Source organism: Cnephaeus nilssonii (genome assembly GCF_951640355.1).
Source record: "Cnephaeus nilssonii genome assembly, chromosome: 10".
Lineage (NCBI taxonomy): Eukaryota > Metazoa > Chordata > Mammalia > Chiroptera > Vespertilionidae > Cnephaeus > Cnephaeus nilssonii.
In genome coordinates this window covers 27,992,301-28,017,550 of record NC_137081.1, presented here as the reverse complement: position 1 = coordinate 28,017,550, position 25,250 = coordinate 27,992,301, and the positions used below count along the sequence as shown (strand labels likewise).

General features: G+C 38.4%; 1 protein-coding gene across 2 annotated transcripts in view; it reads right to left on the bottom strand.

Moving 5' to 3' along the window:
- Positions 1-25,250, bottom strand: part of AGFG1 (ArfGAP with FG repeats 1) — a 68,128-nt gene that overhangs the window by 16,838 nt on the left and 26,040 nt on the right. For both annotated transcript variants that reach the window (XM_079782847.1, XM_079782846.1), the window contains exons 3-6: positions 13,035-13,150; positions 9,513-9,675; positions 8,352-8,502; positions 620-739 (exon numbers count right to left, since the gene is read on the bottom strand). In XM_079782847.1, the coding sequence (XP_079638973.1) occupies positions 620-739; positions 8,352-8,502; positions 9,513-9,675; positions 13,035-13,150 (550 nt within the window). The remainder of the gene's footprint in view (positions 1-619; positions 740-8,351; positions 8,503-9,512; positions 9,676-13,034; positions 13,151-25,250) is intronic.

The following is a 25,250-nucleotide window of genomic DNA, read 5'->3' as shown; positions in this document are numbered from 1 at the left end:
GGGGGGAAAAAGAAAATTGAAAGAAAAAGCTTAAAGACAATACACAGAGTTCAAATAAAGAAAAGTAATCAGCCAAAGATCTAAACATGGGTTCAATGAGTTTCAGAAAACGATATAGTTTATGGAAGAGTATTCAATGTTTAAAGACCAATTCCTGCACAGAAAATGATTTCCCAGTTTGATTAAAGCAATCCTTAAATAACCTACTCTTGACTAATAACATTTATTTTTCAAGTTTGTTGCCTAAAAATTACTTCTACTTTTAGTTCTATGGAAGCAATAAATCAGCTTCCTTTACTTAGAGCCTAAATCACAATGTGTTTTTTGAACCTAAAAAACTTTAGTACTTTAATCCTTCCTTACATAAGAAGTTTAAGATTCATGCGCAGGAAAAGGAGAATTCTGTGAATTAGACAACATACCAAAGAGTTTAGAAAAACAAATGAACACAGAACAAAATAAAGATTTCAGGTTTCCCCAGAGCTTTGCTAGATAGAAGTATTGTAAATTCAGAGAATTATAGAATTTAAGTTTAGAGTAATTTTCAAAACTACATCTAGAGAGTTTTACTCTATTTTTTTAAAGCAAACATTTAGGCATAATGCTGGAGAAGCTCTACCTGTAGTTTGGGGCTGAAAAGGAGAGTGACTTGCTGTGGGGAAACCTCCAAAATTACTCGAACCACTAGACTGTCCAAATGCATCAAAGTTTGCAAAATCTGCATTTGCAGAATTCTGAGCTGTAAATGGTAAGGAACAATACATGTTAATGAATATGAAAACTATAAATAAAAAATATGACAAAAGAATTTGAGAATTTTATGAAAGGTTTCTACATCTTAGAGCTCACTTAAAAGACATTTAGAGATCAGATTTTAAATCCCACCAGTGTTTACTTAGCCTAATTTCAAACAATTTATAAAAGGTTATCCAGAAATTTCCAAAATCACTTTGTACAATGATAAATTTGTATGCAATACACACTGAGTGACCTCAGGAACAGTATCATAAATGTAACCCTATTAAAGAAAACTCTGAATTAAGAGCACTAAATACATGAGTTACAATAAAGCAGATAGAAATTTAGGATATAGGATACATTCTGGAAAATTCATATTTAAAATGGCAATGAGTGATTCACTGGCTGGATGAAATCTGAAAAATTGATATAAAGATTAATATCCTCTTTTTGATTCTTTCTTTTTTAAGTTCACAACTTTGCATACCATGGCATATAAAAATAAACTTGAATGTATAACAAGACATGATTGTCAAACAAATAGAAATATTCACATTCTATTAGAAGCTTGCCACTTTCAAACACATTAAAATGTAAGAAACTAGGAAAAATAGGAAAAATTATAACATAAATGCACTCATGCTCAGTGAAAAAGACCCACTGGTATTTCCGACTGGCCATCAACCTAAGAGCAAAATTCTAGGCTTCTCTAAATTATGCAATTATATCCTCTAAAAAAAATCTCAAGCCAAGAGATTTTTTTAGAGGACAAAACAGATGCTGGGTAAGATTTTTATAAAGGATCTGATGAGAATAAGAAGTGGTTGATATGAGGAAAAAGAAATGCTAAGTGACAAGAATGAAAAGAATGTCCACAAAATAGACATCAACATAAATTCTTTGCAGGCATTTCTACTTCTAGGAAGTTTTTGTAAAGCAATAATCTTGTAAATGTGTACGGCTGTTTGTAATAGCTAAACATGTATTTTTATGATGAAAAAATTAGAAACTCAAATAGCCAGCAAAGAGGAAACACTGAAATACATTATGGAATATCATATGATGGATATAATACAGCCATTTAAAAAATCATCCTATCTAATAAAAGAGTAATATGCAAATTGACCGAACCTCTGCTATACCACAAACCACGCCCACCAGCCAATCAAGAGCGAGTATGCAAATTAACGCAACCAAGATGGCTGCAGCCACGGAGCAAGCAGGAGGCTTGGGTTTCCCCGGCGATGGAGGAAGCTAAGTTTCCTGCACACGCTGGCCGGCCCAGGCCTCCGCTCCGTTGAAGGCTACAAAGTTTCTATTATAGAAGATAAATACTCCACTTGGGTTGCCGGGGGGTGTGGCCGGCCTGCAAACCACCACAGGCCCCTCGCCCAGGCCACCCCACTCCCCAAAGGTACCCCCACCCTGATCCAGGACACCCTTCAGGGCAAACCAGCTGGCCCCCACCTGTACACCAGGCCTCTATCCTATCTAATAAAAGAGTAATATGCAAATTGACCATCACTCCAACATACAAGATGGCTGCCCCCATGTGGACACAAGATAGCCAGCAGGGGAGGGCAGTTGGGAGGGTCCAAGCCTGCAAGGGCAGTTGGGGGTGATCAAGCCTGCAGGGGAGGACAGTTAGGAGTGACCAGGCCGGCAGAGATGGGAAGTTGGGGGCGGCCGGGCCTGCAGGGAAGGGCAGTTCGGGGGATCCAGGCCTGCAGGGGAGAGCAGTTGGGTGGGGGGACCAGGCCTGCAGGGGAGGGCAGTTAGGGGTGACCAGGCCTGCAGGGGAGGGCAGTTAGGGGTGACCAGGCCAGCAGGGGAGCAGTTAGGCATCCATCAGGCTGGCAGGGGAGTGGTTAGGGGGTGATCAGGCTGGCAGGCAGAAGCCGTTAGGGGCAATCAAGAAGGCAGGCAGGCGAGCAGTTGGGAGCCAGCAGTCCTGGATTGTGAGAGGGATGTCCGACTGCCCGTATTACTCTTTTATCCCTAGTAGGATCGGGCCTAAATGGGCAGCTGGACATCCCTCGAGGGGTCCCAGATTGGAGAGCGTGCAGGCTGGGCTAAGGGACACACACCCACGTGCACAAATTTCGTGCACCGGGCCTCTAGTGTAAAATAATATTCAATCTTATAAAAAAATGTTTATGACAAAGTAAATACGGTTAATAAATTCCAGATACATTTTCATCTACTTTTTAAAATATGGTATTATAGACATAAAAAATGTGTATTTTAATTAACTCGAAATAGAAGATTTCAAATAGTTACCTATTTCCTTCTTTGTTTGCCTGAATTTACTAAGCTTTTGTAATGAATATGTATTATACTTACAAACAAAATAATAAAAGGTACTAAACAACAAAATTTTCCATTAACAGAGCTCAACATATTATAGGAAGAAAATCAGGAAAACTTACAGCAGTTTATGTAATTACTTTTCTGTATGTATCTGAAAGAGTATGACAGTAGGAGAGGAAATGTACCTAAAATAGACCCCTTCTAACTAGGTACCTGTGCCACTTCCCTTCTTGGGTACTCGCATCTAGCATTGCTGAAATGTGGGGTGCTATTCCACATCACTGGTCACACTTTGTTCTTGAGAACCTTTTTAAAACACATTTGCCCTAGCTCTCAAACAGTATACAGAAATACATAAATTAAAAGGCTGCTTATTGCTTAACAATATAAAATTCTATATTTGCAGGATGTCCCAATATTTTGTCATTACTTTTACTTAAAATTCAATTTCTTTATAGGCTAAAATTTTACATTCCCCAAAGTAAATATAATGGAAGAAATACTAACTAATAAATTTTAAAATTAACTTCTTGAAAAATATTTGGGAATATCTATACAGTTTAAGTAACAAATATACAAGTTTAAACAAAGTTACCATTTAGTATTGCTAAGAACAGTAAGCAAGTACAATTTAGTGTAAAGGGAGTCAGATAAAAATCAGAGAATTCCATCCTAACATAAGTTACTATAAAGTCTTAGACAAGACCCTCAATTGTGCTGGCTCTACCAGTTTTCTCATTAGCAAAATGAGAGGATTCACTAGATGGTCTCCACTTACAAATCCAGCATTATGATTCTACAATTTATGAGACAATAGAAATTCTTCAAGAGTTTTAAAATACTAGGCAAAAAAAAAAAAAAAATCCTACTATAAGGGCAAAATATATAATATACATATAGATAATGCAAATATAAACCAAACAAATAGAGAACATGGTATAGAAAATTCACAGATTTAGAATGAATATATTCCAAAAGGTAAACTTCTTAGTTTTTAAAATAATTTAATTATACATTTGAGAACAAATGAAACATATCTGTCCCTTGTAGAAATAGGAATTAGGTCCCTAAGGTAGTTTATCCTTTATAACCTCAAACATGTATGAATATATAGTATATAATATATATTCTATGCTTATATTTATAACTTAAAAAGGGGGAAATATTCATTTGACTTTTCAAACATCGTTAGGAAAAAAATCAGTTCAATACATTTTCCCAGTGTTTTCCAACCAGAGCACTAAACACATTAATTCTTTGTGAAATTTCTATCCATTTTTATTTGTAGACCCTGTATCTATTCAGTCTTCAGCAACTGGTTATAATGACTTTTAAAATTTCTAAGTACTGTGGAATAAAACTTTGGTAAACACGACTTTGGTAATTAAGCTCTAATAAATTTAATAATATAAAAATTACTATCTGGAACCTTAAGCAATCTCCACACAAAAGAGAATGTGACAAAGACATCTATATATATAAAAGCCTAAGCAACCAAACAACTGAACAATTGGTCAACCAGTCACTATGCCCCACACTGACCATCAGGGGGCAAACACTCAATGCAGGAGCTGACCCCTGGTGGTCAGTGCACTCCCACAGCCAACCTTCTGCAGCCAGCCAACTTCCTGTGGCCCCGATCAGCCCCAATCACCAGCCAAGCCAAGGGACCCAACCCGTGCACGAATTCGTGCACTGGGCCTCTAGTGTTTTAAATAATTTTATTTCAAAAAGTCCAAAGGAGTCGACTAAGTTAAAAATTTAAGGTAACAAATTAATGACCCTGAATCTTGCTGAGAGCTGTGTTTCTTTTTCAACAAGAAACAGGTACTCATGAGAAAGGATGAGATGGAATTGAACAGCCCTCATCATATTCAGCTGACAGATACACTTTGTTTCACCTATGAAAAAATTTAAATTTTTTCCATCAATTTCCAACATTTCAAAAGAGAACATTTTACTTTAAATATGATTGCTGGCTTTTCTTAAAAGAAAATTAACATATTGGGGACCCTTTTCCCCCTCCCCACATGGGAGTTCATTCTGTGGGACCCTTTTCTCCCTCCCTATGTGGGTGTCTGTACTTGTTCTTCAATAAATCTCCACCTTTGCTATAAAAAAAAAAAAAAAAAAGGAAAAAGAAAATTAACATATTAGTAATCCTGAACCTGTATTTCCGTATGGTAACAGGAGATTAGAACATCCCCCTTTATAAAGGGCACCATGGTTTCTTACACACTGTACTGTATTACTCATCTGTGTTTAACTGGGTAGCAAGGCAATTGAGTTTGACACCTCTGGTATAAGCTATGACAAAATTTAATTACAGTTTATAGTTCATAGGTTTTATGATATGTTTATTTAATAAAATAACTATCATAAGTAAATTGTTTCTAACTGCATGCATATTTGTGGAAGATAAAATTTTTTAAAGAAGTACTTCAGCTGATAAAGGAATGATATATTTAGAATATCACAATTTTGCATAACAGATCCCAGTATTGGGCATCAAGAGCTAATATTACCAAACCAGGCAATCAATATTATGTGCCTCTTAAACCCTAAGTAGCAGGTTTGCCCCCTCCACCACCACTGGGCTCTAAAAAAGAACCAGCCCTAGCTGGTTTGGCTCAGTAGATAGAGCATTGGCCTGCAGCCTGAAGGGTCCCAGGTTTGATTCGGGTCAAGGGCACATGCCTGGTTGCGGGCTCAATACCCAGTAGTGGGTGTGCAGGAGGAGCCGATCAATGATTCTCTCTCATCATTGATGTTTCTAGCTCTCCTTCTCTCTTCCTCTCTGAAATCAATAAAATATATTTTATAAAAAAGAAATAAAAAAGAAACAGTAACAGATGAAGTATCTATCAATTTACAGAAAATATAGAAGTCAGAAACCTGATAAAGGACCCCACAGTGGTACAATCAACAAACTCAAACTGCCCAAAACTCAACAGGACAAATAACCTAATTTCTTAAACAAATAAATTACAAAGAAAAAAGGGATAGAGGAAGAACCTATAGGCTAAGAGACATCTCACAATTGCAATGTGCAGACCTTACTTGAAACCTGATCTGAAAAAAACTGTGTATGTGTGATTGAACTGGAATGGAAATTTGAATACTAATGAATTATTATTATTACTAGTGGCCCGGTGCACAAATTTGTGCGCATTGAAGGGAAATTAAAAGAAGTATTTTAATATCACTATTCGCCCTTCTCTATAATATAAGTGTCAACCAAATTCACGATCGACAATGACAGATGGAAACACACACATGTTTGGTGCCAGTGAGAGTTTTATATGTATGTGCATGAGCAAGTCAACTTAGCCTTTATAGATGTAGAACAAACTTGCTTAATTAAAACTGCTTTCTGATTTAGCTAAACTTTTTCCAGCCCAGTGAAGCACCCCATCTTCCCTTTCAGGTAATTGTCAGCAACACAGCAGTAAATATCAACACGAAGCACATTATTATTGTAGATCATGCAGGGAGAACAAAGGGTAAAATATTTAACTGCAGCAGTGTTTGACTATATTCTGTGCAGTGAGAAAACCTGAAGTTGTTTTCAAGGTCCACCATTTCTTACTTCTTTTCAGTCGGGTCAAGTTTCTAAGCTTTCTAAATCTCCATTTTCCGGCTAATGAAAACAAAATAGGATTCCACTGAGTCTCCTATCTACCTACTCCAGGACTTTTGTGAGGATCAAATGAGATGAGGCACGGGAAAACGCTTCACAGACATTTGGTTACAGTGTAAAATGTTTCCACCTGGCTATAAAGCAAGTCGTGTTCCTGGGCTGAAGAAACTCCAAGGAGGCTAGTCACTAGGGAGAGGAAGCCGGGCATTGCTACTTGAGGTAGCCTGTGGGGATCAGGCCAAAACCTGCAGTCCAACGCCGCCTGCTGCTCCTGCTCATCCCGGCCCCACTACAACTGCCGCAGGCTCGCGCCCAGTCAGTCCTGATCAGGAGAGGCTTGCGATCAGGAGAGGCTTGCAACGCAGCAGCTGCGTTCGCCAGCTGTGAGCCCTGTGTCTGGCGCCCATCCCAAAGGGGGGTGCGGGGCTGGGATGCGATCGGCCCTCCAGCGGGCGGTGGGATGCCCTTGCTGGCCTAGGATCCAGATGCGTCCAGCTGATGTTCACGCTGGTTGTTGGGAGCCACCTGGCAGCTGCTTTTATATCATTTCTTCCTGGCAGAGCGTCTAGGAAGGGAAGTGGCCACAGTGCCCAAGGCCAACTTCTAGGAGGCTGGCAGCGCTGTCAGGATCCTGTCAGGATCGTGCTGGCGGCGCAGGTCCGCTGGTGCTGGGCCCTTCTCCAGAGATTGGAACTGCAGAACTACTGAGGGAGTGAGTGGCTGCCGCCAGGACGGGTTAGTCAGCTGAGCAGAGCTCCCACTGTGGGAGCGCACTAACATCAAGTGGCAGCTCCTGTGTTGAGTATCTGCCCCCTAGTGGTCAGTGCGTGTCATAGCGACCAGTCATTTGGTTGCTTAGGCTTTTATATATATAGATTATTATTGTTATTATTATTATTTAGGGATTGGTAATACTACTAGGATTATGTTTGACAAAGGAAGTCTTATTTTACAGATACATATAAAATAGGTATTTAAGAATAAATTAATATGTCTAAATTTGCTTCAAAATAACTTGAGAAGAAATGACTAGAATGAGAAATAAAACCAGATAGCCATTAAGTGATGAGTACATGAAGGTTATATTATCTGAATATCTGAAATTGTCCCTATCAAAGGGTTAAAAATATTTAATTGTCTTTCCTTAGTTTTCTATGGAAAGAGGTCATGTCAATACCTGACATTAAGTATAGTCTCTTTTGTGATTAAAAAGTACCAGGGAGGGCTACATGATTTATACACCTCAACAGGTATGAGTGATCAAACATTCTCAACAGAATATGTTTCCTGGTATTTAAGTTAAAAAATAAATAAAATAAAAAATAAAAGGTTATTGCACTAGCCAGAGTGGCTAAGTGGTTAGGGTGCCATCAGCCCAAACACCAAAGGGCTGCAGATTTGATTCCTGGTCAAGGGCACATACCTGGTTGCAGGTTCCATCCCCAGACCTGGTTGGGGCGCATGCAGGAGGCAACCAACAGATGTGTTTCTTTCACATCAATGTATTGCTCTCCCCCTTCCCTCCCTCCCTTACACTCACCCTAAAAAGAAAAAAATATATATATATATCCTCGGGTGAGAATTAACAGAACAAACAAAAAAGGTTGTTTTTGGTGTTTTATACACATCTGTAATAAAAGTTCTTGGGGGAAAAAACACTTACCTGCATGACTGTTGAAATGTGCAAAGTTAGCAAAATTGGCTGTAGCTGATGACTGAGAAGCTGGAGCAGCAAATATGTCTGAGCCAAGATCACTTAAAAGGTCAAACTTCTTTTCCTGCTGCTGTCCTTGAGAGCGACCTACAACAGGGGACTATAAACCACATATTAGCTATAAAGAGTTTCCAGTCAGATCTGCTAAATTTTTACCACACTATTCCCAACTAATCAAGCTTAAAACACAGTTTAAAAATTACACAGTCTTCTATTTGTGGTTTTGGTACTTTGATATTTTTTAAAAAGCACCAATTTTCACTATCTATTCCTAAATTATCTCTCAATTTTAATTACAGAGTCAAAAGCAAAGAAACACAATTACAATAGTGATCACACATCACAAGAAAGGATGGACTTACTGCTAAGCCAGCGATAAGACTTTCACAGAATACATCCTTTATACATAAGAAGAGTTACAAAATACTGGCTTAACCCCTCTCTTCATTTTTCACTCAAACTTTCTGTAAAACAGAGCAATTTATCCAAATGCCCTAGTATGCATTATTAAAAGAGTGGGATTTAATTCAAATAGTACCATGCCTCAGAATCATTCTTGTGTAGGGTAGACGCTGTAATGTCACACAGTAACAGATTTGTCACAGCTCAGTCAACTGTAATGAAGTACAGAAGTACAAACTTTAGGTACCACTTATCAAAAACTTTCAGTCTATTCAGTTTTTTAGAATAAGATATATACAGCAATGCAAAGACACCTGTGCTTTACAAATCGGGCATGGGGGGGGATTACATTGCTTGAGAAATCCTTTCCTATAAAAGTACATCACAGAGGCTATATTGTTCTGACTCTGATGGTTATCACAGATTCATGTTTTATAATGTATATTATATAACAGATAGCTATAGCAATATTCCTGTACACCTTCACAAAGCTGTGGAGAATTCAAAGAAATTCATATTAGCAACAGCAAAGGAGCAAATAAATACACATTCCAACCACTTAACCAACTCATGCTTTAATGTATTATAAACCACTGGCACATAATGCTACTGGCATACAAGGTTATACTATTGTTTTTTAAAAAGTCTCAAATTCATGGCATTCAGTCCTCAAGTAGAAGCCTCTACAAAGACTTAATGACTACTCACCTGACTAGGTGTGCCCTTATTTAGGTGCAGGGCTGGTGCTGAATCTCCTAAGAGAGATTTCAGTGGTTTGACCTCAGGTGTGCTGCTTGTGCTACTGGCAGAGGAGCCTGAAATAGATGCATGAACAGATGCCACTACTTTGGCTTGTTCTGGTGGGACATACCTAAAACACATGAAAAGTTGAACAGGTAGTTAATTAAGAAAAATTTAGGAAATGTCATACTCAAAAATGATAAACAAAATTCTAATTTTGCATGAATGTTGATATTAATCTTATTTCAAATCCCTCTAGGGCCCTGTTTTGGTAGCTCAGATAGTTACATCATCCTGTCCTGGTACACCAAGTTTGTGAGTTCAATCTGCACTCAAGGCACATACAAGAATCAACCAATGAATGTATAAATAAATGGAACAAAAATTGATGTTTCTCTTTCTCTCTCACTCTCCCTTTCTACTTCCCTCCCTAAAAACCAATAAATTTTTTGAAAATCCTCTTGTAATTTACTTAGTTTTTCTAAGATAAACAAAATAAGTTAACTGCTTTTTTATAAGACAGCAGACCAATCGTGATGAATAGTTAATATTATAATTTAATTTTTTAAAACTAAAGTATTTTAAGATCATAAGTAACATTTGGAAACAGAACAGAAAGCAGGGAAAACATTACAGTTAAGTCTAAAATATAAAGGCTTATTACAAATCTATAAGAATAAGGTCAACAGCCCGATTTTTAAATGGGCAGAAACAACTCACAAAGGGAGACATAGAAATGAAAACACTTTTAACCTAATTCATTAGCATTTGATGTGAGTGTAAACGTTACAAATTTTGTTGCTATCTATTAAAATATGTTACTAGGTATGCTCTGTGCCCCAGAAATGCCTCTGCAGAACTCATCCTTAGGAATTAACTGAATGAGTGTACACAGATACATGTACATGTATGTTACCACAGCACTCTTAAATCTGTTTAATGTAACAATACACAGCTATTCTTTTGACACAGAAAGATGTCCAGGTTACTTTACGGTCTTTCAGGTTTGATCCCAGTTGTATAAATATAGATTCAGAGGAGGAAGGGAGTAAAGAAAGAAAAGAAAGGCAGTAAAAATATAATGCCCAAATATCGGCAATGCTGATCTCTAGAGTTAGGAATATGTGAGAGCTTTTTCACTCCTTGTATATCTGGGTTTTCTCCTTCCTCCCCAACCCTCTTTTCAGGTAGGTGGAGAAAGCTGAAAAAAAACGGTTAAGAGCACATATCCATTCCAGAGACAGTTCAAATCCCAGCTCCACTACTCAATAGCTGTGAAACCTAAGGCAAACTACTTCAACTCTTGGTGCCTAGGATTTCTCATCTATAAAGTGAAGATATGGTTGCTATGAAGCAAAAACGAGTTAACAATTGTAAAGTACTTAGAACAGTTCCTGATATAGGTGTTAGCTACGTTAAGTGTTAGCTACTATCAAATTACACACTAATCACAAAAAATAAAACTGCTTTGCTTTTTCCAGTAAATGGGAGATGATGGAATATGACAATGAATAGAGGAAGTTATGCTTTCCTATAATTTGGCAAACCACTGATGATATCAACTTTTGAGTACAGCCACATCTTATCAAAGGATAAAACCAAATACTAGCACTTAGTTCAAAAGACTCATCTGACTAAAAGTAATAAGCTAAACGTATAACATAGGAAAAGTTTGAAAATTGGTCAAAAGAACTATTTAAAATCCCTTTAGGTGACAATAGTCTCATTGTTTTAAGAATAGTTGCTCAAAGTAGGGATTTTTAGGAAGTCTGCATTTGGAGAGTTCTTATGCCTTATTAAAAACCAACTGCACTGTTCTCTAGTTACATGTCACAGGTGTGCAGGAGCATGGCTTTAAAATGCACAGCCCCTGGCCCTCCTGAATGGTCACTCCCCCTTCCCACCCAGCAATTAAAATTCTCACTTACTGTTAATCTTGTTACTACTATCCCGTTTCTTAAGGCAGAAAAAAAAAAAATAACACAAATTATAATTACTTGAGGTTTACAGTTACTTGGATTATATTTTGAATGGGTAAATTTCATTATTGTTTACTATTATTATTATAAATTTGGGGAAATATATGGTTTTATTTCTATTGACTCTTATTCACACAAAATTATCTTGCTAACTGAAAGTAAACTATCTCAAATTCCAGCTAAGTCCTATTCAAACTAATATTCTGAATTGGTAAAACTGCTGAGAAAATAAAAAATTAGGCCAGGGCTATATAAGAAGAATACATTATGGGGTGGAAGGTCTCTAGGAAATTAACTAAAGTGGTAAAAATATAATTACATATATCATTTTAAAAGAATCATTTATGACACCATGCTTTCACTGTCACCCCATTTTCTAAAATTTTCCTCAACTAATTTTTACTGGTATACTTTATCTACATTCACACCTAATGGTATCTAGTGCTGCTGAATATAGCCCAGGCTAATCTTGCCTTGCAAAATGCAGTCTCCTCAAAAGAACAGTAAGAATACAAAGTTCGCAGAGCACTAAAATCAGAGCTACTTCTTTCTAATGTGCTCAATGAATACAGGTAGAGACACTTCACTTAAAAACCACAGCAAGTATTCCCTCAGGACCAAAACAGGCTCTTGACCATATCATTCTCTGGGTCAAAATACAGCTCCTCAGAAAACAATAAGCCATTCATCTCTTTGTTATCTATTTCATTTGTTACTCTCTCCTTCATCTTCTTAGCCACCCCCGTAAGGAAAAATATACACTACTGAATATTGATAAAGAAACTAAGAATTCATCATTAATGAGTCTCAATAAATTGACTTAAGTTGTGCTCATATAGCTAAAAATTAAGAGCCCAAAGTAAACTCTAGCTCCACCCTGTTCTGCTTTAAGGGGTTTACTAGCCACATGTCCAACCTATTTTATTTAATTTTAAAATTTACCATCTGATAGAGTGAGGGGAGTATAAAGGCTCCCTTCTTAACCAGGTAGTAAAATGATTTCTTGGATGGGAAGTAAGGGATGTTTTGAGCAAAGACTTACTGAAAGCTGCAGTTAAGTGGATAGATTGTGAGTGGACCACATGAGAGCTTTAGCATAGTGCTTAGTTAGTATACAGAAGAATCTAAATAAATACTTGCTAAATAAAGATATTAAGAAAGGCTTTATAAGACTAAAAGTATCTAAGGAAGCTAATGGGGCTACAGAAGGATTCAAAGGAAGGATCCCTAACTTTCAAAAAAAGGGTAGGAGGCCTGGTAATTACAAGGAACAGGCTGCTGAGTTAAGATAAAGTATAAGTAAAGGTTTTTGGAAACCAAATCCAATAAAAAGTCAAAGTATAATGGGTATCTATCTACCTACCCACCTATTCCTTTATTTCCTATCTACCTAACCTGCCTATTTCCTTCCTACCTCCCTCCCTTCTTTCCTTCCTTATGTCAGACTAATCTTACCCATAATTAATATAATTTGGAAAACCTTTGCTCTAAATACAAACTATTCACTCACCATCTTTTCTTTTCATATTTTTCTTGTAGGAACTCTTTCACTTTTTGTGGATCCCTGAAGTCTGGAATTGCTGAAGATCTATCATCAAATAATCCTAGCCAAATCTGTTTACAGACCTTTGGAAAGAATTAAAAAAAAGTGTTATAAATCAACATCTTCACTTAATGAAATGTAAAGGGACAATTATTATCTCTCAAAAAAACTAACCTACTTAATTGTAATAATACTGCTTTCAATGAGAATATTTATTACAATGAGAAATGAAGAGGCAACAAATGAACTGAATTTATTGTTACAGTGTACAGTAAAATCTTAGGAACAGCATCATAAAGAACAGCACTTCATAGGGAAACAAATAGTGAAATGGGATTGGAGAGGACCTGGGATTTTTTGTTGTTGGAACGATCAAGACTATAAGCTCTTAGCAAACCATGTACCCTTTATGCACCTCAGTTACCTCACTCCATAAAACAGAATAAACTAGACCCGTAGCAATTTCAAAAGTCCTTGATAGGTTCAAAAATCAACCAAAAAGAACAAACAAAAATTACTAGAATCATAAACAATTTGCTAGTAAAGAATAACAACAACAGAAATATAAGGCAGATACAACTCTAGCTGTATAGTTGCCTCCTATGCTTTTTTTCCTCCTAATGGCTAAGAAATGAGAACCTGAGCTATTTAACTTTTTAGACAAATCAAAGAAATGAAATGATGAAGAACTCAAATAGGACGCAAAAGCATAAAGAAAACAATGAAGAAAATTTTACAAAGTAGTCTTCATCAAAATTAATTTGCTCTTCAAAAAACTAATATATTGAAAAGGCAAGCTACCAACTCATAAAAAGTATTTGCAAAACATGTAAGAACTTGAAGAAACTTGAATGCAGAAAATACAAAAATTTTCTTAAAACTCAATTATAATAAAGACAAAAAATTGTTTAAAAGAATGGGAAAATTTTATAACCACTTTACCAAAATGCAGCCCAACACCATTAGTCATATGGAAAATGCAATTAAACAACACTGAGATCCCACTACACAAATACTACTAGAATGGCTAAAAATAAAAAGATTGACCGTATCTTGTATTAGTAAGAATGTGGAACACTAGGAACTCTTAAGAATGTAAAATGGTACAACCACTTTGAGAAAGTTGGCAATCTCTTAAAAGTTAAACATACACCTACCATATGGCCCTGCAATCCCATTACTAAGTATCTATCCAAGAAAAATAAAAGCACATGTCCACACTCAGATCTGTACACAAATGTCCACAGCAGCATTGTTGATAATACCTCTAAACGGTTAATAAAATAACCCAAATGTCCATCAACAGGTAAATAGATAAATTTTGGAATATCCAAATAGGAGACTCATCAGCAGTAAAAAGAACTATTGATACAAACAAGTACATAAATAAACCTCAAGATAATTATGCTGATTGACGGAAGTCAGACATCCACCCCCAAAAGTACATACTGTATGATTCTATTCATTTAAATTTTTAGAAAATATAACTCATCTATAGTGATGGAAAGCAGATCAAATGGATACATTACAAAGGGACAGAAAAAAACACCCTTGGGAATGATAAAAATGTGTGCTATCTTATCATTGTAGTCATGGCTTCACATATGTCAAAACTCTTCAAATTAGACACTGGAAATAAGTACAAGTTCTTGTAATTAATTATTCCTCAATAAAGCTATAAAAACAAGTCCACAAGTTTCCAAAATTGTATTATTTTGAAGAATACCAATTTTAATACTGCAAAAAGAACACAGTATCTAGCTTCAAAAGCTTGACAGAAATTTGAGAAATCAGAGAAGGAAATGCAGCATCTTTCTCAATCTTACCTGCTCAATTAAGTGGGTAAGGGAGGACAGGAAAAAAGACTCACCCCTTTTCTAATCAAATACCAACCATGTTTCAAAACATTTCTCTGGCTCCTTCAATACAAATACTACTATAACCTCATTAAGGCAGAAAAGCTGACACGTCACTGCGAGGCCTGGGCTAAGATGAAATCTCATTATAAAAACATTTAAGAGGCAAAAACAGAAAAGTGCAGACACCCAGGAATGGTAATGCAACTTACTGCCAGAAATGCCATAAACACTGTAGTGACCCAGCTTCTGCAATAGTATTTAGCTACTTAAAAAGAACCACAAGAGACTGTCCTTAGCCAGAAAATTGACTAATAATTCCCCCAAAATGTAATTTTAAAAGATTCTGTGACTTTACAGTTACATTCAAAATGAGAAAAGTGGAAGTTTCTAATTCTTCTATTTTTTAAAAAAATGTTTCCATTGATTTTTAGAGAGAGAAGAAGGGAGAGGGATAGAGAGCCAGAAACATAGATGAAAGAGAAACATTATTGATCAGCAACTCCTCCACACCCCCTTTTGGGGATCAAGCCTGAAACCTAGGCATGTGCTGTGACCAGGAATCAAACCAGTGACCTCTTGGTTAATGGGTCGACACTCAACCACTGAGCCACACTAGCCAGGCTAATTTTTCTATTTTAAAAATTCCCAAACAAGAAAACAAGAGATATGGTAGTCATTTGCCCAAAGAATTATTAACTGTAACTGACAGAATTAGTTCAGGATACCAAATACCATAAACATTTAGACTTTACATTCCAAAACCCCTGTTAACTACCACATATAAAAACAATCCTTTATAATAAAAGCCTAATATGCTAAGTGTCCGGTCATCCATTCAACCAATCAAAGCATAATATGCTAATGATATGCTAAGGCTGCTCAACCGCTCACTATGACATGCACTGACGACCAGGGGACAGACGCTCTAACCAGTAGGTTAGCTTGCTGCTGGGGTCCGGCCGATCAGGACTGAGCGAGATGGGCCGGACATGCCCTGGAACCCTCCTATAGTCCCTCCCCAGCTGGCCAACCACCTGCGTCCCTCCCAGGCCCCGATTGTGCATCGGTGGGATCCCTTGGCCTGGTCTGTACCCTCTTGCAATCCGGGACCCCGCGGGGGATGTCGGAGAGCTGGTTTCAGCCCGATCCCACAGGCCAGGCTGAGGGACCCCACTGGTGCTCGAATTCATGCACCAGGCCTCTAGTTAAGCCTATCTAATAAAAGAAAAACAAGCAAATTGACCGTACCTCCGCTATGCCCACAAGCCACGCCCACCAGCCAATGAGGAGTGTGTATGCAAATTAACCCAACCAATATGGTGGCGACCACGGAGCTGAAGTGAGCAGGAGGCTTGGGTTGCCCCTGGCAATGGAGGAAGCCAAGCTTCCCGCCCGCCCTGGCCGGCTCTGGCCTCCGCTCAAGGCTACAAAGTTTCAAATATAGAAGATACATAAATCCCAGATACCTGCTTCCAGCCAGCCCTGGCCTCTGCTCAAGGAGGCGCTGAAAAAAGAAAAAAAAAAAGCAAAAAAGGAGGGGCTGGGAGCTTGGGTAGCCAGGGGCTGTGGCCAGCCTGCAAACAGCCATCAGCCCCTCACCCAGGTTGTCCAGGCACCCCAGCGGGACCCCCACCCTGACCCGGGACACCCTTCAGGGCAAACCAGCCGGCCCCCACCCATGCACCAGGCCTCTATCTATACTAATAAAAGGGTAATATGCTAATTAGACTGGGAGACCTTCCAGGAGACCTTGTGGACTTTCTTCTGGACAAAGCCATGATGGCGGGGCCGAGGTAGAGGCGGTCAGAGGCCAAGAGGGGAGGGCAGTTGTGGGTGATCAGGCCAGGATGGGACGGCAGTTATGGGTGATCAGGGCGGTGGGGGTAAGCAGACCAGCAGGAGGACCAGTTGGGGGTGAGCAGGCCGTCAGTGGGGGTCAGTTGGAGGTGATCAGGACAGCGGGATGGGGGGGCAGTTTGGAGTGAGCAGGCCAGCAGTGGGCATTTGGGGGCAAGCTGGCCAGTGGGGAGGAAGGTGGGGGCAAGCAGGCCAGCAGGGGGGGGGCAGTTGGGGGTGAGCAGGTCGGCAGGGGAGGCAGTTGGGGGTGAGCACACTGGCAAAGGGGGCAGTTTGGGGTAATCAGGCTGGCAGTGGGGGGGGCATTTGGGGGCGAGCAGGCTGGCGGAGGGGGGCAGTTGGGGGTGAGCAGGCTGGCAGGCAGAGTGGTTAGGGGCAATCAGGCAGGCAGGTGAGCAGTTAGGAGCCAGCAATCCCGAATTGCAAGAGGGATGTCCGACTGCCGGTTTAGGCCCGATCCCTGTAAACCGGCAGTAGGACATCCTTCGAGGGGTCCCAGATTGGAGAGGGTGCAGGCCGGGCTGAGGAACACCCCAACCCCCGCCCCCCATGCACAAATTTCATGCACCAGGCCACTAGTGAATAATAAGTAACATACAAACACATTTTTAAAATATGGATTGAACAGGGAGAAGGGAATGGGACATATCTACAATACTATCAACAATAACAAATATATTTTTTAAAAAGATAGATTGAAGACAGATGATAAAGTCATTGTCTTGGCACTCATCATGGGAATACAAAGCAAAATGAAGTGCTTGATGGTAAACTTACAGATATTTGACATGAGCAGCCAGTAGGATTTGCGCAAAATTCTTTACTAACTGCTGATAGTTCTGCTCCTTCTCTTGGATAGGCCAAACTGCTAGGGAAAATCATTCAAACTAACTGCTTGGGCCCACTACAAATTAATGCTGTGTCACTAACAGAGCTTCTTCACATTCTTAGCTCTTATTTCTAGCTACATTACTCCACAAAGGCTATTCTAGGTTGCTCAAAATCCTAAACCTTATCTGCCACTCTTGGCAATGGAGTTAAGTGAAATGGCTTTCAAAATGGAATTCCTTAATTCCCTGGACTGGTAGCGCATCTGAGTCACTTAAAAACTTGTTGTAATGTAAATTTTCAGGAGCCAATGAGACCTATGAAATCAGAACCTCTGGAAGTAGCAAGCCCAAGTGATTGTGAAATAGGCCAAACTAATGCTTTAGAAAAATCTCAGCCAGCAGATGGAAACTTCCTTTCCATATATATATACTATACACTTCTGGCATTTCTCAAATTTACTTAAGACACTAAACCTGTTACTAGGCAAGGTTCTTTTAACAGAGACAGTGTTCCGGGGACACAGTGTCTATAGTTTCTGTGACCCAGTCACATTTTAGTCCTTGAAAAGTTCGTTTCTGCTCCCTAGAACTGCTCTTTCAGGTTTGTAGATTTGCTGATAAGAAAGTATCAAGTTCTATTTTCTGCTTATTTTGCTTTCTTTGTTTTTTGTTTTAGCAAAATAATAAACATCATCAACTCAAAAGGGAAGGATTGTCAAGGTTGAAGGTGAATAGAGTGAATCCACTACAACTGCAGGCAGCATTTAGAATCTGTGGTCATGAGTATTAAAAATGAAACTAGTTAGAATAGTGTGTTTTCCTCCAGGCTCACCTGGCTGTTTAGGTACAAAGTAGGTAGAGTGTTGGCTTTAATTAAGTAAAATATGATGAGTTCAAAGGGAATGATTAGAACAGGCCATGGAATCTAAGGTAGACGAAGAAACACGAGAATATGATGAATGATGGACAAGAAAGAAGATTCACTTTAGTGGGCCGGAGGTCCTGACAGTTGTCCCAAAACTGCTTGACTTAGAAAAATGAGAGGAATGAGCTGGGAAGAAAGAAGCAGTAGAGGTGAAAGAACAGGATGCTTGAACTTGAAATAGAAAAATGAGAGGAATGAGCTGGGAAGAAAGCAGCAGTAGAGGTGAGAGAACAGGATGCTTGAACTTGAAATCTGAGAGGTGATATAGTTACTGATCTAGTCTAAAATAGGATGAAAACTCACTGGAAATAAGAAGTCAAGGAATTCAGGAAATCAAATTATCTATTACTAGAGGCCCGATGCATGAAAATTCAAGCAAGAGTAGGCCTTCCTTCCCCCAGCTGCTGGCACGGGCTTCCCTCCGACACCCGGGACCCGGGACCAGGGACCCGGGTTGGCTTCCCTCTGGCCCCGGCGTTGTCAGGAAGGACACCCGGAATGACGTCTGGTCTAATTAGCATATTACCCTTTTATTATTATAGATTATGATAATCATGTGGCTTATATGGACACTGGAATTGGCAGAAGTGACTTACACTAGTAGAAAAAAAGACACGTAAGATGCTTAAATCTATAATCAATGAGGGGAGTGCCTGATATGACTGCAGCAAGAAACAGCAAGTGATAAAATCTATTGACTTGAGGAGCACGGGCCTGGAGGACCAGAAACAACACTGAGGACCCAGATACCTAAAAGCCATCATCTGAAATGATGGAATTAGTTATGATGACCTCTGTGGGGGAGTGGATAATCAGTCCTAATTACAGAATAATGTAGTGGTTGCGGTAGTTATAAGCCTAGACAAGGGAACTGTTTAATAAGAGTACCTGCTTCGCAGGAATGTTGGAAGGAATTAGTTAACATGTGTTTTGCACTCAGAACAGGCATATAGAATGAACTTTAAATAGTGTTACTTATTACTTTGGGGCCTGGTCTCTTAAGTAGTTCTGCTGACCTCTTCTCCCCTCCCCGTCTCCGCCCCTTTCACTGTGGGTGGTGGTTAGGCCCTGCTGAAGGATTATGGAGTGATGAAGAAAGCAAGACCTGGAAGTAGAAATCTCACCAGAAAGAAACACAGGCAATGTAATGGGGTCTCCATTTATTCCTGCTGCAGATAGAATCAAAGTGGTCCTGATGGGACAATCTCTCTCCTCTAAGCTTCCATAGCACTTTGTGCCTCTCACATGAAACTCATTACAAACTGCCTTATATTACAATTCCGGAGAATATATCTCATTTACTTCTGAATTCCCCACAATGCTTAAAACAATGGGTAGTGCCGTAATTGTTCAGTAAGCATATTACTCAAAAACGGATCTTACAGAGGAATTAAAAATAGCCACATACCAGCTAAGAGAATAAATTCATCAAATTGTCAGAATAATTTTTCCTTATTCTAGTGCTAATCCACTTTAGAATTGCAATTGTAATAGATACTGACAATCTAAAATATTTTAAAGTATACTTATCAATCAGATAGCCACTGGAAACAGATGGCACACTGGGTTTGGGTCAAGTTTAATAGAGACTGTTTACAAAGCATAGGTAGGCTTTGAAGAAATCACAAGTGAGTACTGTACCCCAAGGTTAGTAACAGCAGGGCCTAACCACCACCCACAGTGGAAGGGGCAGAGAGAGGGAGGGGAGAAGAGGTCAGCAGAACCTTAAACAAAAGGACTACTTGATGGAGCTGTGACTTTCAATGGAAGGATGAGCCAGACTGTGCATGTCCCATAGGAACCAAGTTAAGAAGTATCCTAACCTCTCCCTCCTTCCTTTCTTTGATCTGTTGACAATGTCACCCCTCAGTCAGACCAGATCCAACCAGAAGCCAGGAGGCAAGAAAGCCCATTTGTGTATCCAGACAAACTAGTTGCCTAGAGCCAGAGCTGGTCAAGATTCCAGCTGTAAGGGCAGATGAAAGGTATTCCAACACAGCACCCAAATCATAATAAATATATGCAGTGCAAACAATTTAACAAAATCAATTAGGAACACCAAAAACAGGAAATTTCCTTACCAATTCTCAATTACTCATATATAAAAAGATAAGAAAACAGTGTTATATCAGGTTTGAGAAGGAAAATAGATGAGGGTAGTGATAATACAGCTTTGTAATCAATCCTCTCAGGGACAGCAAAATAGAGCAGAAAATTGCTGGAATGGATATTTCATTTATTCAGGCACTTATTTTCATAAAAAGTATATGAAGAATAAAATATGTGACAGGACTGCTTGCAACCTGTATGTAGAAAGATATAAAAATATGGAAAGGACAGAAAGATGCTCTGAAATTAGAAAATCTTTTTTTTTTCCATTAAGCCAATCTATATACATCCAACTAGATTTTACTCTAATTGTCCTTTTTCCTCTTAATGGAAAGATGGAGGATTACTGCCTCCTCCTGTGTGTAAGATATAATTACACCATTTCATAATACTGCCCACAAAATACAGGAATTTGACACTTGAAGAATTGAATAATTCATGAACAAGTAACTAATATCCACATTTTGAAGAGAGAAAGAAAAAAGGAATAGAAATAAATATCAACAAATGGGAAATACCATTAAAGGCTCTCTGGAGAGCTACCATGAATTTATACACAACTCTACAATCAACATATTATTTTGCACTAAAAGGAAAAAACAATTTTTACCTTAAAATTTTCTCCAAAAAAAATCCAGTCAGAAAAATATCTCAAATACCTTTATCAAATATATGCAATGATTCAAGTTAAATATACGGGAAAAACAAGTCCACTGTTAACATTTCCTATACTCATCCAGACTATATTTGCAGGACTATCCTATAGTTCTAGACCACTAACTGATAGATATTTCTCAGTAGGCTATCTGAAGAATATATACTCATTATATATTGAAATGAGAAAAAAAACACTATCCATGTGCCTTATGCAGGAGAAAGCTCTAGTCAGTCCTGCCATTTATATTCATCATTCTAGGTTTGTTTTACAGTGGTCAGCAAACTGCAGCTCGTGAGCCACATGCGGCTCTTTGGACCCTTAAGTTTTTAGCAAAGGCCAGCTTAGGAGTACCCTAATTAAGTTAGTAACAATGTACCTACCTATATAGTTTAAGTTTAAAAAATTTGGCTCTCAAAAGAAATTTCAATCGTTGTACTGTTGATATTTGGCTCTGTTGACTAATGAGTTTGCCGACCACTGGCCTAGGAGATGGCTCTGACTCCTGTCGACTCTATGAATGAGTGATGCCCACAATGTCCTATTCTCAACAATCCTGCTCAGCTCCTGTGGACTCATGCCTCTGATTTCTTTTACAGTCAATCCATCTCATATTTGGTCTTCCTCTTTTCCTGCTACTTTCTATTTTCCCTGCATTGTCTTTTCCAAAGAATCCTGCCTTCTCATGATGTGCTAGAACTAGGACAGCTTCAGTTTTGTCATTTTTTTGCCTCCGGTGATGTTTCAGGTTTAATTTGCTCTAGGACCCACCTGTTTGTATTTTCTGGCAGTCCAAGGTATCCACAGAGTGCTCCTCCAACACCATATTTCAAATGAATCTTTTTTTTCCTATCAGCCTCCTCCATCGTCCAACTTTTGTATCCACATATAGAAATTGGGAATCTTTTTAGACTGTGAAGGGGACCAAAGTTTTGCCTTTTGGGATATTGATTTTAAGCTAGTTATTACAAAACAAAAGACTAAGAAAGAACCTTTGACTCTCCTCACCTGCCGAAAAGAATTTAAAAAAGAAAAATCTGGGGGCATCTCCTTTGCATTACACTATAAACTCAATAGGGAAGACAAGAAGAAATTGGCAAAGGCCTATCCTTGGACTTCCCTCTGTGTCCCACTGTTTCTGGGTGGCTCAGCAAGAATTTGTTTACCACGTTTGCTCCTTCTCCTTTACCTGTGAATTGCTTACTTTGCCTTTGAAATCCCAGACCTTTGTCCCCTTCCACTCCTTAGTTCAGAATGGCATATAAACGTTAACTGTACACTGGGTTTCAGGTCTCATATTCTTATGCCATCCCTGCATGAACATCCATAATAAATTTTAGATATTTCCTCCTGTTAATTTGTCTCATTTGATTATTAGCCCAGTCAGAACCTAAAAAGATGGGAGGAAAATTGTTTTTTGCATTCCACAACTATACGGTATATTCCATCTTAAAATTTGGTTTTATAAAAATGTACTTGCAAGAGCTAGAACTTATGAGTCACTGAAAACCGGCTATATGTGCAGATCATTAAGACACCAGAGCCTTTGTGAACCAGAAACAAGAATAGATCCGTGAAGGATTATCAGATTTATGAAATATCAAATCCAATTTATTTAATCCAGTGTTTTTTTCAATTTAAGAACAAACTACCTTATAATGGCTTCCTCATTAGCATAAGTGTCAAATTATTCATCACAGCCAATTTGGGCCCGGGCCCCACAGGATTCTAATATCCTGATTAACTCTCCAAACTCCTATCAGCATCACTCTTTCCAGTAACACACGCCTCCCCAGAAAGTCTTCCCTAACCAACGCATCCAAAGAGGCAACATCCACCACACCAAACTTCAAATACCACTTATCCCAACATATTATTTTCACACCCTTTATATCAGTTTCTGAATGTAAATTTCATAAGGCAGGAACCTTCTCTCTCTGAGTCACCACTATTTGTAACTCAGTGCCTCCACTACTTGCATACTATGGTATATCTGGTGCATGAGTGAAAGCAACTTCCTAACAGTCCTGAAATATATGTACAGTACAATTATCTTTTCCTCCTTTGTTCCATCTGAAGTATACATGCTGACCTAGAATATTTAACTTACCAACTTACTTATGCAAAGTAATAAATTAACTGATGCAAATTCTTATCATATATAGGCCAGAGATCAGCAAGTTACACTTCACAGGTTAAATCTGGCCCAAGACCTATGTTTGCAGCTAAAGTTCAATTGGAACACAGCCACACCCACATATTATCTATTGCCTATAGCTGCTTTTTTGGTAGTTACAACAGAGACTATATGGTCCACAAAGCCTAATATTTACTATCTGATCCTTTATAGAAAAAGTCTGTCTACCCAACTTACCTGAAACCACGTACTTACTATGATGCCATCCCAGCATCCAAGAACAGTAACAATTTAAATAGGGTAATAAGTAAAATCCTGTTTTAGAGTCTGGTTATGTAATGTGCAGGGAGAATATTAGAGATGAGCATAAAAAGAAGCCTTTCCTGGAGGAAGGACTTTCCAAAGACAATTTACTATACTTACATATTCCCTTGAATAAAGGAGAAAAAGTACTAGAGTAAGTTTCAGGGAAGATTAGTAAGTGTTTAACACTTGTTTTCTAAATAACTGATAAGTACAAAGAAATAGAAAAGATAAGGGGAGCAAATATTTAGAACACTAGAGAGAAATTAAGTAGTGTCAATAGCGAAAAAACTTACTTGCAAGTGTCTGTGGGTTGTGAAGGAGACCAGTAGCTCTAATTCAGACACCTACTATGGAGGCTTAGTAAAAGGCAGTATACACAACTCAGCACATCCCATGCCTTATTTCATTTAATGTCTCTAATGTCAGATAGAACTGTATTCAAAAATCTAATAGATACTGCACTCAGATCCCAGTGCTCCTTTCTGTCCTCCCAAGAGCCCAGTCATTATTTGAGCAGCTGGCCAAAGGTGACTGTGTCATCAACTCCCAAAGGAGACTGATACCAGCAGCTTCCAATAGGGAGGGGGATTATGAGGACAGAAAGGGACAACTGACTTGCTCTCCATATCAAACAATGGTAGATCACTCTAATGACCATATAAATTTGGCTGGGTGGCCATAGTTTGCCACCTCTGACCCAGAATATGTAAAGCAACCTTTTAAAAAATGAAACTGAGGGGCTTGCATTAGCTGACTTCAAGACTTACTTCAACACAGTGTGATACTGGCCTTTATTCATTAAGAATGAATAACTTACTGATATATTCACATAAGTACCAATGAATAAATAAATGACACTGAATAGAGAGCCCAGAAACATACCAATATTTATAAAGTCATCTCATTTTTGACCAAGACTCCAAAGCAATCCATTGAAGAAAGTGTTTTGAACAAACGAAGCTGGAACAATATAGATTCATGAAAATATCTGAACTTTAACATGATACATACACTAAAATTAATAAGATGATTCATAGATGTAAACATAAAAACTAAAGCTTTCAGAGCTTCTAAAATATAAAATGAGATTATTCTCATTCGAGAGCAGGCAGAGATTTCTTAAAAGAGAATAGAGAAAGTAGTAATTATAGAACTACAAATTGTTGTTATTTTACCGAAAAGAAAACTTCTGCTTATCAAAAGACACCAACATAAAAATAAATGAGTAAGCCACAGACTGAGAGAAAATAGTCACTAAACTTATATCTGACAATGAAGAATGAATAAATTATTGATATATTCACATAACAGAATAGTGCTCAGTAATAGAGAGGAACAAGCTGCATAACTCAAAATAAATTTTATGCACACACAAAAAGCACATTCTTTATAACTTTACTTATATGAATATGAATAAAAATCAAAACAGTGGGTGCCTCTGGAAGGGAGGGATTAAATAGGAAGGGATGTCTGGGAACTTTTGGGATGCTGGCTTTGTTCTATAT